This window comes from Candoia aspera, chromosome 1 (genome assembly GCF_035149785.1).
Source record: "Candoia aspera isolate rCanAsp1 chromosome 1, rCanAsp1.hap2, whole genome shotgun sequence".
NCBI classification, from domain to species: domain Eukaryota; kingdom Metazoa; phylum Chordata; class Lepidosauria; order Squamata; family Boidae; genus Candoia; species Candoia aspera.
Window position 1 is genome coordinate 116,525,206 of NC_086153.1, and position 15,115 is coordinate 116,540,320.

At 37.7% G+C, this 15,115-nt stretch overlaps 1 protein-coding gene across 1 annotated transcript in view; it reads right to left on the bottom strand.

The window, feature by feature from the left end:
* The window catches only part of ZNF292 (zinc finger protein 292), a 35,894-nt gene extending 27,045 nt beyond the window's left edge, over window positions 1–8,849 (bottom strand). Inside the window, exons 1-4 of the mRNA XM_063312372.1 lie at window positions 8,648–8,849; window positions 1,608–1,762; window positions 1,389–1,467; window positions 125–260 (exon numbers count right to left, since the gene is read on the bottom strand). Of these exons, the coding sequence (XP_063168442.1) occupies window positions 125–260; window positions 1,389–1,467; window positions 1,608–1,762; window positions 8,648–8,815 (538 nt within the window). The 5' untranslated portion in view covers window positions 8,816–8,849. The remainder of the gene's footprint in view (window positions 1–124; window positions 261–1,388; window positions 1,468–1,607; window positions 1,763–8,647) is intronic.
* Window positions 8,850–15,115: the final 6,266 nt, after the last annotated feature.

The window sequence follows — 15,115 nt, forward strand, 5'->3', positions numbered from 1 at the left end:
AGTAGGGATACAGTATCTTCAAAATATTTGTTTTGAATATACAAAAATAGTAAAAGAGCAGTATCCTTGAAAGACTTTTTGCCAAGAGAGCAGTAACTTATTTCTTCCCAAACTATCATCTTACCCTTATCCCAATCCAGCGATTCTTGGGCAAGAATGCTGCAAAGAACTGGATTCTTCCATGTTCCATCCTCTTGGGCAAGAAGAGATAAAATATTTAATTGGCAGCTGCCATTTTGCATTAATTTTGTGTGTGCCATCTGGAAAAAGAAGAATATTTTTTATAATAAATGACACAAAGTTATACTTGCTCCAGCACTTTTATCCTCAAAATCCCAACACTTTCATTAATTGCCATGCAAACCTAAAATTTATGGCATGTTGCCTTAGACCTAATGGAAACTTGTAAATAAAAATGTGGAATTATTTAGTGATCTTGATAATAAGAACATTGTAACAATTATAATTATATAATATATTTATATTAAATATTATCCTTGTTTGTTTGCAAGTTACTGTTTTTTAAAAATTCATGTTGTACTTTGGCTTAAGATGAATAAGACAAAAAAAATAATATAGTCCTAAGGATACTTTATACTATCCCAAAATCAAAATCTAAAATCTTTTTTTTCTTTTTTCAAGGGCCATTCCATTTTTTCAACAAATCATAAAGCAATATATTCCTTGGATCAGTCTTCCCCAACCCAGCACACTTCAAATATGTTGGGACTACAACTTCAACATGTATCTTGGCCAGACTGGTTAGAAATTCAGGGAAAAATAATCTCAACACATTTGGAGGATGCTATCTTCTAAGAAAGAGTGCCTCAGAATATTTGAACCAAGGGATTTTGATTATCTAAATTATAAATTATTTACTCATTCCACATTTGGAGCTGACATAGCTGATTTGGTTTTGGCAGAAAAATACCTTTAATAGCTAAGGTGGCCACCTAATATATTTAAAATTGAACAAGGATTAAAAGATTTTCCGAAGATCTCACTCTTAGCACTGAAGCTGGCTGTAATAATAAAAAACAAATAAATAAATGAACCAATTTCATTCTATTTTTATACTTCAAATTTTTATACATCACTGTATTCTCATCTAGACTATAAAATATTATAATTAAAATTACAAGTAAGGGTGGTATGGAATTCTAAAATGTTAAGCAAACTGCCAAACTACAAATAATGGTGGGTTACTAAACCAAGACAAAGCTTCCTTATTTTACATTTAAATCATTTTAAGCAAACAATGAAAATTGTAATGATGTTTTACAATGAAAACCAATAATCTTACAGATTATTAGTAGTATTGCAACAGCACAGTTGAACTTTACTTTACGGCACTAATGTATACACTGGCTATGAAATAAGATACCCACTTGAATAAATGACTGAAACTCTTTCCATCGATTTTCAGGCAGTTCAAGAGGCAAGCATAGCAAAAGTTCAGCATAACTTCTGAAAAAGCAAATGGAACAATGTAGAAGTCAACCCCTCATTCAGTGTCCAGAAAAGATGTCTACCACTTTTTAAACTTACAAAAGTTTAAAACAAATTAGAAAACAAAATTATATACGATTAATATACAATATACTTACAGAGCTAAGCGTTCAAGCACAAAGGCTACATTTTCACACTCGGAGGTAAGGTAAGGTCTTGCTTTTATATAGCCACGGATTGCCTGTGTGTATACCTCCAACAAAGGCAAGGGATCCACAGACGTCTTCCACTTTTCTGCATATTCAAGAAGGGTCTGTTTATAAAACAGAAACTTGAGTTACCATAATAGCATAGGTCATAATTCAGAGAAATGAGATTTAGCATATCCACTATTGTTGTCTGAGCATAATATCTACATTCTTAGAACTAACTCACCAATAAACAAGATTTATTCCTTGAAGTATTCAATTTCCAGGTATCTGGAAACAGAGTATTTAGGTTCTGACCCACAGAATCAATGTATTGCAGTACTGTACAGTGCAGACACTACAAAAAGCTGTATCCCATTCCCCAATGGTTAGCTATTGCAATAGCTCCATTCAGACAATGATCATGTCACTAGTTTTTGCACACTGACTAGGCTATATGATTTCTTGATTTCTAACTATGCTCAAGATCAAGATATTGAAGAAGTGGATGCAAGAAATAATTTCAGAAGACAAATGAAATTGTTAGCTCTATAAAGGGTCATGTTTTTAACAGTAATGATGATGAAAATTATTTTTAAATGGTAATATGACTGAAATTTACATAAAGTTTTAGAGAGTGTAGAGCATGTTATATACTAATGTAATAAGGGAGAGCTTTTCAACAGTTGAGAGCACAAACATGATATGAGATAGTTTTTTAATAAACCAGTTTACTTTGATAATGTATTCAATTATGTTTATTAAGCTTTCTTTAAGGGTTAGCACTTGCAGTCAAATAGACTGTGCATTAGGGCTATCCAAGGACAATCCAATCTGCTTCAAGATTGGATTCCCAAGTTGAAATGAGACCAAATTATGAATCTGGGGGGAATTCAGCCTGATGTGTCCAAATTCTGGGGCATGCATGTGAAAAAACAGAAATCCTGTCTCCTGTTATCTAGTATGAAAAAATCAATGGTGATAACTTTTTTTAAAAAAAATCAGACCAGGATGAAATTAGCTGCCCTAACTGCAAGTTCTATTATTTTATAAAATTCAAAGCTTTTGCATTACACATCTTTACAATCTGATTTTTAAAGCCTGCCCCCCCTCCCCTTATTGCTTTACACCAGAACAGGACAGAATTTACAGGACAGATGGATTGCTGTTAAGAGGTGATGCCTATCACATTTCACAGAACTGCCAACGTGTTCAAACTGTGATACTTTTAATTATGATGTTACAAAAGTGCCTGTTGTACTGAAGCATAATGTAGTGAAAGTTGAAGCAAAATGGATCCTATTGTGAAGGATTATCTGCAACAAATTTCAGACAGGTTGATAAATGTTTGTGCAAAAGGAAGAGATGGTGGCAACCCCTTGCTGAATGTAATTGAGCTGACTACTGAGAGCTGAGGATAGGGAGAAGTGTAATAAAAGATCAATTCATTATCTTTTCCTTAAAACATAATCGTCACAATAGGCAGGTAGGTAAAACAACCACAAAACCTTTTCCTTTCCCCATGGACGGGAAAGGGTAAACAATAATGGAAGCAAATGGTTCAAGATTGGATTCATTCTCAGGTTCTCACCTCCACTCCAATCCCAGGATGCTGTGATTGGATAAAAGGTGGCAGTCAGAATACAATGGTTCACTCTGAATAAGATCTCATCACACAGATATTTGGAAATAATACCACTCAACAGATAACAGGTACATATATTATACACACTGTCAAGCACTAGTTAGAATGTTGGATGAGGCCTACTGAAATCCAGGGCCAAGAGCCGTGGTCACAAACTTCACTAGTTGCCTTTGGGCTTCTTTCTCTCTTCCGCGTAATTTACCTCACATGACTGTTTCCCAGATTAAAAAAATATATGGGTGTAGAGAGAATAGCATGCAGTTCCATAAACTTCTTGGGAAAATGGCAGAATAAAGGTGCCATGTATAACATAGCCTCAACCTAAAACAGTTGGCGTGGGGAAAGAGAAAAGACTGCACAAATATGAGGCCTAATGTAATGATTCTAAACTGTCTTTCAAACTGAACGCATCTCCAATTTGATTCCTGTATTTTGGGTATGACCCAAGTTTGGAAACCAGTAACCAGTCTAAAACATGGTTCAGAATTGCTGCTCTTTTTTGGTGTCTTCTTAAATTTTAGAAATTGGATAAAATCCTATATGATCATAAAATCAGTGAGAATTCCTGCAAAATATTGGCCTTTTAAGAGTTTTTTATTCTCATGGTCTATAAATACAGCTTAAGAGTATTATTGGGGTTGAACCAACTTCTGACCCCTGTATAGTACAAGCAAACATAGAATCTTATTTGACAACCTAAAGAATGGAAGAAAAACTGAATCCATGGCTTATTATGGTTATTAAACTTTTAATGTATATTAAAAGTCTAATTGACGTCTGACTTACAGAGCTATTTTATTATGAACAAAGTCTAAACCAAAATTCAGACAACCTATAAATGAATTACTATCAACTCTCAGCACAAACTATATATTGGATCAAGCAATATAATTTTTTTATATGGTTACTAAATCTGGATGCAGTTCCTTTCTACCCTCTTTGGTGTGGAATTATGATACCCTCAGCTCTCTTCACTGCACAAGATCAGGATTTCCCCATTATACACTTAAGCTAGGTAGCCAACTAGACAGAGTATCTTAGAGGATTGCTCTGTCTGAAACCTCTATTTTTGCCCCTACTACAATTATGACAACTTGAACAAAGGAATTGTTATGTGAACTCTATCCAGAAGTTGACCAGAAAGATGGTGGAATGCTTCTTTCTTTCCTTTTAAAATTTATCATTGCCTAATAAGTGCCTCCTCAAAGCCAGAATAAGACTGAGAAATTTTGGAGCAGTGAGGGGGTCCTCCTTGATTTCCCTCTATACCACGGGGGGGGGGGGGATATGAACAATGCTCTGTTGCTTCTGTTACTTATCTATTATCTAGGTGTACAATCACAGAAGGTTATACAGGAAGATATGGAGTTTCCTATACCTTGCTGAGTTCCCCACTATTGTTATTGTTACTATAGCGAGGGAGTGATTGTATTAATTTGAAGGAAGGCTTGTTCCTTACTGATTCCTTTTCCCCATCAATTTGTTTTTAAATTGCTTTAATCTAACTTTAGTTTGGTTTTATGCAAAATGGATTTTTGCTATAGCAGAAAGAAAAAATTATGCTTAAAAATCATGGATTATTATGGGAATCAGACACCTCACTTCCTTGTCATTAGGATCTCTATTAAGTGACTTGCCTGTTTCCAGCAGTTTTCCTTTGCGCAAAATGGGCTTCTGCTGGAACAGAAAGAAAAATATAGGATCAAAGGAATAGTTCTCTTTGCTATTGAACCCTCCCCCGGTTGAATAAATAATTCGTTCAAGTCATTTGACTTAATTTGTCTTTGTGGACAGAAACCTGTGAAGTGAAATGACTGGTTGCAAGTTAGGGTATCCCTGGCTCAACCTATCATTAGGTACCCTGTCTTCCACCCCAAGTTTAACAGAAACACGAAAACAAGTTTGTACTGTGTTCACTCATATTGATCCTTCTAAAAGAGGTGCCATAGAAGCATACCAAATTAGAACACAAAAATATCCCAGTACAAGAGAGTAATTCCAACAGTAGCAACCATTACTTTACTTGATCAATTATTATGAAGTCACTTAACAGAATATTAGCAAACAACAGAAAGTATTATTAAAAATGCTGTTTGGTAAACTATTCCTGAATCTGGCCATTCCCTTATAGATAGTGGCTTTAGATGGCATAATTGTCTAAGCACATCTTTTGGAAGGTATTATTAGCTGGTTGTTTAAAAGTAGTGAAACTTTGCATTTATTTGTATATTTGATGATCTAGACAATCAACTGAAATTATGACTGTACATTTGTTTAAATTTTCTAGATTTCTTTTGACGCTGTTAGTGTATTTTATATTTTGCTTTATTTAGCTCTGATGGTCAACATTTGCTATTAATTAGAAATAGTTCCAGATGAATTGTTTTTAAAGTGTTCCGCCACATATTTGATTACTATATTGTTTTGAGACTGCTATGCCCCGCTATCGGCAGGCCTTACTGTAGAATGGCGATACAGAAATATACATATAATGATGTGGGACTCAAGGCAAAGAATGATCAGCCTGAAATAAAGAATGTATAAAGTGACAATTGTTATATGACTTCAAGCAAGAAATCTGTACCTATGCATTTGCTATTTGATGGTTACCTTATACAAGGACACCTTTTACTGGAGCATTTAGCAATACCTAACCATGGTCAGCCAAGAGCCCCATGTGGTGCAGAGTGGTAGGCAGCAGTATTGCAACCGAAACCCTCCTCACAACCCCCAAGTTCGATCCCAGTGGGAGCTGGATTCTCGGGTAGCCGGCTCAGGTCGACTCTGCCTTCTATCCTTCCGAGGTCAGTAAAATGAGTACCCAGCTTGCTGGGAGAAAGGTAATTACGACTGGGGAAGGCAATGGCAAACCACCCCGCTATAGTCTGCCAAGAAAACGTCGCGAAAGCGGCGTCCCCCCAAAAGGTCAGACATGACTCCATGCTTGCACAGGGAACCTTTCACAACCACGGTCAAATGACAGAAAATTAAGTGATAATATTTTGACTGACATTCACATGAAATATTGTTTTCAATATGAATCTATAGCAGAAAGGAACTGTAGGTTAGACTTGAGGTTTAGAATTCCAGTCCAAAAGCTATATATGAAATACCAAACTTAATTAAAATAAAGTCATTTTCTAACAATGATTCCACTAATGATGATAGGAAATAGTATATAAATTGATACTATGCCAAGGAGTTCTCCAAGAAGTCTACAAAATATAGTTAAAGTAAAAACAACATTAACATATATGCATAATAGCATGTAAATATCAACATTTAAAACATTATGTGAAGTACAGGTTGCATCCATGGCTCCTTTGTAATTTGGACTTTTAAACTGAACCTGGTGATTGAATGACAGTGATTCTCACTATCAAACAACATTTCTTAAGACCAGCACCTACATATAGGTTGGAGAAATTCCATTTTTTACGGAACCCATTCTGAAATGTTTAACGTAACATAACCACTGACACCTCCTCATCCTCCAAGAGCCAGCCAATATGGCAGAGGCTTCATTATTATCATAACCTGCAGTTTTTGTGCAATTACTCATTGACTCCTCTAGAACAACGTTTTGTGGTCAAAACCTCCCAGTTTAGCTACATCAGAGAAGCAAAAGAGTCTGTGGTTCTTCCTCTCATCTTCCCAATTTTTCTGAGAAGGGTTGGGAAATACCAAGGAGTTGGAAGTGGAGGTGAGCATGTAAACTCCTATTACATAAGCAAATCTGTTTGACAAGGGATGAGATCCCCTATTTTATTACTATTATGATTTGACAGACAGATACAGAAATCCTGTTCGATTTTTTATTCTTGCTTAAAGCATATAGTATCTTCAACCCAAATATCCAAGTTTATACTGAACACAATTAGTTTCCATAACCTCTACCTTGCAGAAAACCTTATGTAGTATGAGCTACAAAATGTGTAACTGTATTTCAATTATCAATTCAAATAAAGATACATACTGCTTGTGTTGAAATCTTGACTGATTTTCGTTTTCCAGATTAAAGACATAATGCTACAGCAATTTATTAATATAAAATGCAGTGTTTATCACCCTGAAATCAAAATGTTCAAAAAAACGTCATCTTCTGCTTCAAAAAGACAGTGACTTTTCTCCATATAAAGCACCATATACTTTTACTAAGTTCTTTCCTGTAGCACAGATCCTCAATTCTAAAGATGAGAGTTGTGATAAAAAAAAATTTGCTCATAATTTACAAATTTAACCATGCAAAAAACTACTTTAATCTCTTACAACAATGTTTTAAAGGCTATGAAAAGTTAAATCATAATTTCAGCAGATAGGTTCATGCCAACTTCACTACAGGTCTGGAAACAGTGTCCACCTGAATAATTGATTGACCTTAATTGAAAGTATTGTTTCTGAAGGTAGTACGGAAACAAGGTTAAATAACTGACTCTAAATGTCTATGTTTGCATAGCGTAGTATGTTATAAAAGAATTCAAGCACTTTCTTGATATGATTTTTGTAATTTGCCTCTCAGGAGACCTCTGTAAACTGATTTAGTACACAATGTACTGAATTAGTCTTGATTATAAGATAAATCATAACCCATAAATCTTTGCTGTTGAATAGGACATGCTGAGCAACTAATAAAATACTATGTAGGTGTACCTTTAAAACAATGTGAAGTGAAAGTGATAAACATTCAGGCCACCGTTCAAAAAGGAAGTAAGGTCACTTAATTTGGAAGATCCAAGGACAGTCTGAGGCAACCCGCATCTAAACTAGCAGAGATTTCAGCTTGAGGACTGTACCGATTTTTTATATGCCTAGCCAGAGGGGTTAGGAAGGGAGTCCCATTAAGACTCCCCTCCTCAACTATGGGATAGATGCATGCTTGGGTGCAGGCAAGGGAGCAGATGACAACGGCTTCAAGGGTAGGAGACCTAACTCTCGCCCTCTCGTTTGCAGCCTACCAATCCGAGGTGGAATGAAGCGGGCAAGGAAACCCACAGCCAGTCCCTCTCCCCTAGCCCCTCCCCAGGAATCAGCCACCCTTCCTCTGCCTTCTGCTATCGCCGGGTCAGGGACACGGCGCTCTCCACCGCCGTCAGCAGACAAAGGCCCCTCCAGAGCCCAGGCGGCACCAACACAACAAAGGGGCCGAGTTTCGAGGAGAGCGCGAGCACCCAGGGCGCAGGTGGGGGAGCTGTTCCGGGCCGCGAGAAGCTCCTCTCCGGCGCAGGGGGGCGGGACGCCCGCCTGGAGTCAGGTTCAATGGGTGCTGGCAGCGCTCCGAGGCGCAAAGCGCGGCCCGGTTAGTAACATCGCCCAGTCTCTCCCCAAGAGGGGCTCCCTCCCCCAAAGCGGCCAGGCCCATCCTGACCTGGCACAGCTGCTGACAGTACTCGGCGGCCGCTTCCACGGCTGACTCCTTGCTTTCCCTCAGCCCCGTCTCCAGCTCTAGCAGCCGCTTCTTCAGGCTCTGAATATCCAGGAGGCCGCTCTTGCCGCCGACACTACTGCTGTCCTGCTCGGCCTCCTCGTCCGCCATCTTCGCACCCAGCTCCGTCGCGTACGCAGCCCCCCTCCCCCCTATTCCTCCAGAACGGCCTACCTCCCCTCCCCGCACGCCCCGTACGGGTCACGTGATTACACAATGCCACGTTCCGGGGAAGGGGTCACGTGAGGGATTAGGGAGGAGAGATCGAAGAGACAGTTCGCTCGCTTTCTCTGTCCCCCTACCAGGCGCTCCCTTTTCGCAGAGGGGCGGGGTCACACGTCCTAGCGCTGTCACGTGCGGTGTTGGCGCGTGCCGAATGGCACTCGCGGCCTCGTGACGTCTCTCGAGGACTTTTGGCGGCAGGAAAACAAACGTTGATTAGGCGCCTTTCGGTTTCCTTTCGGTAGCGAGAGCTCGTTTTATTCGTGGGAGGAAGATGTTGGGTTCACTCACAATCAAATATAAGTGGAAAGGAAGGGGAGCAGCTGTAAGATAAATGGTTTATGTTAACATGGATTGTACGCTTAAGGTTTCCTGTATTTCCAAAATACTCGACTGCCAGAGCTGACCCAGGGACGAATATATACCATTGGAATGGCTGAAAAGGGCTTTATTTATTACTTTATTTTATTTGTTCGTCAGCCCTGTGTCACTATTCTTTATGCACCTTGCAAACAAATAGAAGAAACGTAAAACGATATCCACAAAACAAAATTGTGAGCAGAGACTGTGATAAGGCTAGTTTCAACAACATAGATGTATGGCATATGATAAAACAACAACAATAATAATAGGTTAAATTTATATACCACCTGACTCCCAGAGAGTTGTGGTTTACAATTGTTAAAAACACGTAAGAGCAAAACAGTACCAAAAAAAAAACAACCCTCAAAGCAGCACAAGACAAAAGAACAGCAATGGCAAGGAAACCTGAAGGGGAACAAAAAATAATTTATTAGGGTATGTAGCATAAAAAGATCTTTACTTGGTGTTGAAATGACCATAAAGAAGGCACTAAGGGAATGTACAGGCTAGGGTTTACCAACAAGCCCTTCTAATAGTTTTGTGCCACATTTTGTTTGGGAGGAGTACCTGAAACAGGACCTCTGATGATAACAATAGTTTGTGTTTAGTGACCCCAAATCTCCTCCAATCTGATGACTTCAAGACATGTCAAACTACGACTTCCAAATTTCCATCCCTGCATGTGCCAGTATAGCCCAACGGAACAGATAAAGTGCCGGGAATAGAGGCCAATTGACCCTTCAAATATTCTAGGACAAAAGTTTGAGTCCTCTAGAGGGAGCACATCTCTTCCAAATCAGGCTGACTTCTGCTCATTGGTTAAACAAGAGGAGCAGATACTGTAAAGCAGAGTTGGGAGCTGGGCAACAGTTTTGGCCCTGTGTTGTGATGTGCGGGGTTGGAGACCTGCACACTGCTGCACCTATTCACAGTATGCAAGTTTTATCTTCTAGCTTCCCTGAGCACCCTCATTATTGCATGGATTGTTACACCATGATGGACTGCATCCCAATTAACCAGGAGAAGGAGATGATCTGTGCGAACATCTACCCATCATATATCAGGGAAAGGCTTCCTGTGTTTTCAGTTACTGTAAGAACACAGCCTAATTCTAAAACATGAAGATTATATCTGGGTTGAGACTAAAAGCGACTGCATGCTTCCCCATGTAAACATTTTCTACCTTAGAGAAAACAGATTTAAAGCGAAAAGAGTTGTAGCCTAGGCTTTCCTTCTTTGTTAGTCCTTTTCAGGTCTTTGTACTATAATGCAAGTGTGCCTCCCTCTTGCTACAAGGGCATCAGGTCTCAAAAGACTGGCTTTTTGAGTAATATTTATACAAGATCTCCAAATTGTCATGAGTTTTGCCAATCTCATGACATTTGGGGCATTCTTAATATTTTTAATAATTTTAATTTTAACTTCACTGGGGGTTAATGGATGCTGCTTTTAGGACTGACAGAAGTCATGATGCCTGCAGCGCTGTCTGCCTATTCCCTGCAAAAGTAAAGTAATTTGTTTTATATAAGGTGCATTTGGTTGTGTAACCCATCACATATGATTGAGCCCAGTGAAAATTCTGCCAAGAGAGCCAGATGCATCACAGAAATGCTTTGTGTTACAGCCTTATTGGCCTCATGATGATGATGATAATTTATTTCATATCAATGGCATGCATTGTGATGATTGGGAAGTATGAAAATGATAATCCAGCACATTTGGAAGGTTCTAGGGTGAAGAAGGAGCCATTGCTTCCCTTCATGTACAGTAAAAGTCAGGATGGCAGCCTTTTCCTAGAGCTTTCAAAATTCATGGATTCGTTTAAATGCACTGAATATTTGGTAGCTGGTAGCTGGTACATGGAAAATCTCAGTGATGTTTTGGGAATCCATATGATAAACATCACATGTCCCCTTTATTGAATCACTTTTATGTGGAAGTATTTTCCTGTTATTTCTCATGGTTGATACTGGATAGAATCACATAGTGAATTTAGCACTATTCTTTTAACAATAACAAAACAAACATTAACATATGCAAAGCATTAGCTGAATGATTTATATCCATAAATGTTATCTGGTCACAACATATATTCTGAGGTACTATGAGAAAATAAATGATACAAAGCTATGGTCATGTGTTTGGTTTGCAAATGTATTAATCTGACAAATGAATATTTTGTGGCTGGTTACATTGCAGCGACAATTTTGTGAGACTCTGAAAATCCAAATTATGCATATTAGCCCCCCCAGATTTGGGGATCCTTGAGTCCACATATGTGAGAACAGCAACTATAGCTTATTCAAGAATGCATAGTTAAAACAGAACATACAATATGTGAACCACAAAAATGGCATATTATCTCCTCTGTTCTCTTAAGAACCTCTGTAGTAGCATCTTCATTTTATAAATATGGAAAAGAGACTAAAAGCTAGTACTTCTGTAAGTTTAAGGCTGAGGTGAAATTCTAGTATATTATTGCTAGGATCCTAGTCTTCTATAGCACATTAAAATTATTATAAATACGTTTATAGTCTAAGAGAGTAGACCTTGACCTTATGTTCCAGATCTTTAAAATTGTTTTCCCGAATTCACAGTAAAGATGCATAATAAAAATACATATGGGAGATAAAAATGGCTACTGCTATGGCATTTTTACTGCTGCATTATTGTTCACAGAAATTTCCTTTGTATTTTCTATCTAATTAATATTACAAGCTTGAAGACTTCAGAGGATCCCTGCTGTTCTTTCATTGATTGCAAACTACTGCTATACTGCCAGTTACAAGAATATTGAATTGAGTGCTATATATTTGGAACAGAGAAAAACAAAATCACTAGGAGTGCAAACGAAAAGCTAGATATGTAATAACATTCTAGATTAAGAAATGGATTTTGTAATAAAATGGTTTTAAAAAAACAATGTACTTCTAAAATTAAATTCTTAAGTTCTTTTAGCTAAGGAAGTAAGTGACAAAACATTGAGTGTAATCACTACATATTCTTCATTCTAAACTTACATATTGTTGATTTCAAAGCCAGAAAAATGTGGCTTCATCCCTTTCCCACCACAAATGCTAAAACTCAGGAGTACAATTTCTCACCATTTTGAGGCAAAAAACATGGTTGTATGAACCCTAAACCAGACTTGATTTTTTTTACTCAGAAACATTCCAAAACTCTCAAAACAGGAAAAGCCTGAGCCTGTGGTCCTGCTCACTTTACATCATCACCCCAACTACTCCCACTCTTGCAATCCTCAAAAATGTTAAGTGTGGCCTCTGATTTGCTGTTTTGTTTATTTCCCTAATTGTATTTTTTTTTGCATTTGTTTTTTATGTTGTGTGTGTCCAAAGTCATTCTGGAGTAGGGCATTGCCAAAGTCATATTACAGAAATACATAATAAAAATTTCAATTAAATATATTAGAAAAGATTATGTCTTTTCAAGCTTGCTATAAAAGGATTGATGATGGGGCCAAGTGTAATTGGGCCATATCTGTAATTTGATGTGGAGAGACAAACAATATCTTTGTCTTGAAGTTCTGAGATGCAAACCTGCACATAAAGGGTTGCCATTTTCCAGAGCATCAGTGATATGTGTAGACTGCTCAAATGTGGTCCATTTTGTGATTCAAAAAAGATCTTAATAAGGAAACTGCACCCAATTATATGCAGCAGTCAAGACTTAATTGTAGTGAATTGATTAGCACTCACATATTGGTGAACTTCAAATCATTACCTTGTGCTGAAAATCATGTTTTGGCTGAGTGCATCCATGCATATAACTAGGCTAGATCCAGACCATGATGGGCTCAGAGCCAAACAGGCTGTAGTGCATCCAGTATCCTGCACCCAAAACTGAACGTATACATTTGTATGGACAAATATATTAATTAGAGCTATTTTTATACAACAATAATCAGACACATTTAATACTTAATTTAAATGAAAATGTGAGAGGTAAAGCCAGAGATTCTCCAAGTGGAGATGCCAGTTATATCAAAAACCAACAACTGCTTGGCTTCAAGGCCATGAAGCACAGGACAAAGAGTTTTGTAAATGTGGGAAGACAACTGGTTTAAACTGCTGTGGATAAAACCAGGCAACTATATCCTCATGCTGAGAAAGGGCAATAGCTTTTTAATATGGTTTCAGCCTACTTTGCAGATTCTTCTCTAGTTGTGCTGTGTTGAATTTCTGAGAGACTTCTGCTGAATGCAAGTTTAGCATCCTAGTTAAACAAACTAAAATTGAAAGGTTGGAGATTTACAGCAGAGTCCTGGTCAGGAGAGACTGACATCAATCTGCTGTCCTGGAAGCAAAAGACTAGTTGCTTGTTAATAGTACAAAATAGAAGCACAAATTCTAATTTATCGCTTAAATCAACAGTACAATGGCACAGGAAGCACACGTGCACACAGACACGACAGAAGGAATTACAGCCCAACTCATTGCCTAAGTTATAGAAGTCAAACAGGAAAGGAGAGAGATGCCCAAAAGATACAAAGGACTTGCCCATGACATTTTGTTGGATGAGCTGGATTAACAAATGCCCCTTTCCTGTTCCTCGATGACATTGGATCAGTCACTGTCTTTCAGTTTAAGCTGTTTTGTTTTGTTTTTTGCATTGATTCAAGGATAAAAATAAGTCTTCCAGGTTCTGTAGGGAAGCACAATTTAAATGTAATAGAATTAAGTAAAAAATTGATACGCTCAGAAAAATGTAATTATTCTAAATTTTGTTATCAATTCAAGATAAACCCCCTATTGCATAAAACAACCAGCCTTAGGGTGGTTGACTATGTGTTGATATTAATACGGACAAGACAGGCTCTACATTGGAGCTTCTTTTATTAATGAGCCACTATGACAGCAGTTTTCCAAAATAAAACTGTTGCTCAAGAGGCACATGACAAAGTGTACTGCCCAATGTCCATTAAGTTTATAGTAATACTTGAAAGACCACGTGTTTTGTACAACCAACAACATTGCAACTATAACAAAGCCTAAGTTTTTATCTGTGAATGTGCACATGTTCCAGTCATCACAGATTATTCCTGCTTGTTTATAAATCTCCATCCACGTGCCTCCATTTTCTCTGAGATCATCATTGCCAAGAAATTAGATGTTTACTCAGAATAAGTACCAAAGAGTTTACGTAAAGCAAATATATGAAAGATTACAGTGTTAGTTATGTAGGTATCTATGTAGGAAATAAAGTTCAATTTTTGTTAAATAAGATAGATCAGTGTGAATGCAGTCACAGCTCCTCTCCTCTCCCTCTCCCTCTCCTTCCTTCTTATTGCTATATAACCCTTAATTTTACACACCCCTACTCTATTTACCTAAAGGCATTAGAAAACGGTAATAATCCAATATACTAACTGGCAGTAAAACAACACTGTAGCACTTGCAGGGAGGTCATACATCATTCTTGCTATCCCTTTCAGCAATATGGCCACAACAACACTGGTCAATTTTGCAGGGTTGATTAATGATTTGATGAATTTTTCAGCCCCGGTTCCCCTCCTCCCCAAATATTACACTGGACTATATTGGAAAGACACTGTAAAAAATATGTTTACAAATTTAGTTAAGATATTTCTGAGTAGTAGTATGGTATGGAATAAAATACTCTGTTCATAGCTGCTATGAATCTCTGTCATAGCTATTTACTTGTTCCTTGGAGCAAGATATGCTACATTTTCAGCCAGATTTGTTATAGTTACTTCTACAATTAAAACTGCTCACTGTGAACAATAATGGATGAAATCTCCTTGGCTAAACATGCTGAAAGGTTGAAGCAGAACAGCAACCATTCAGT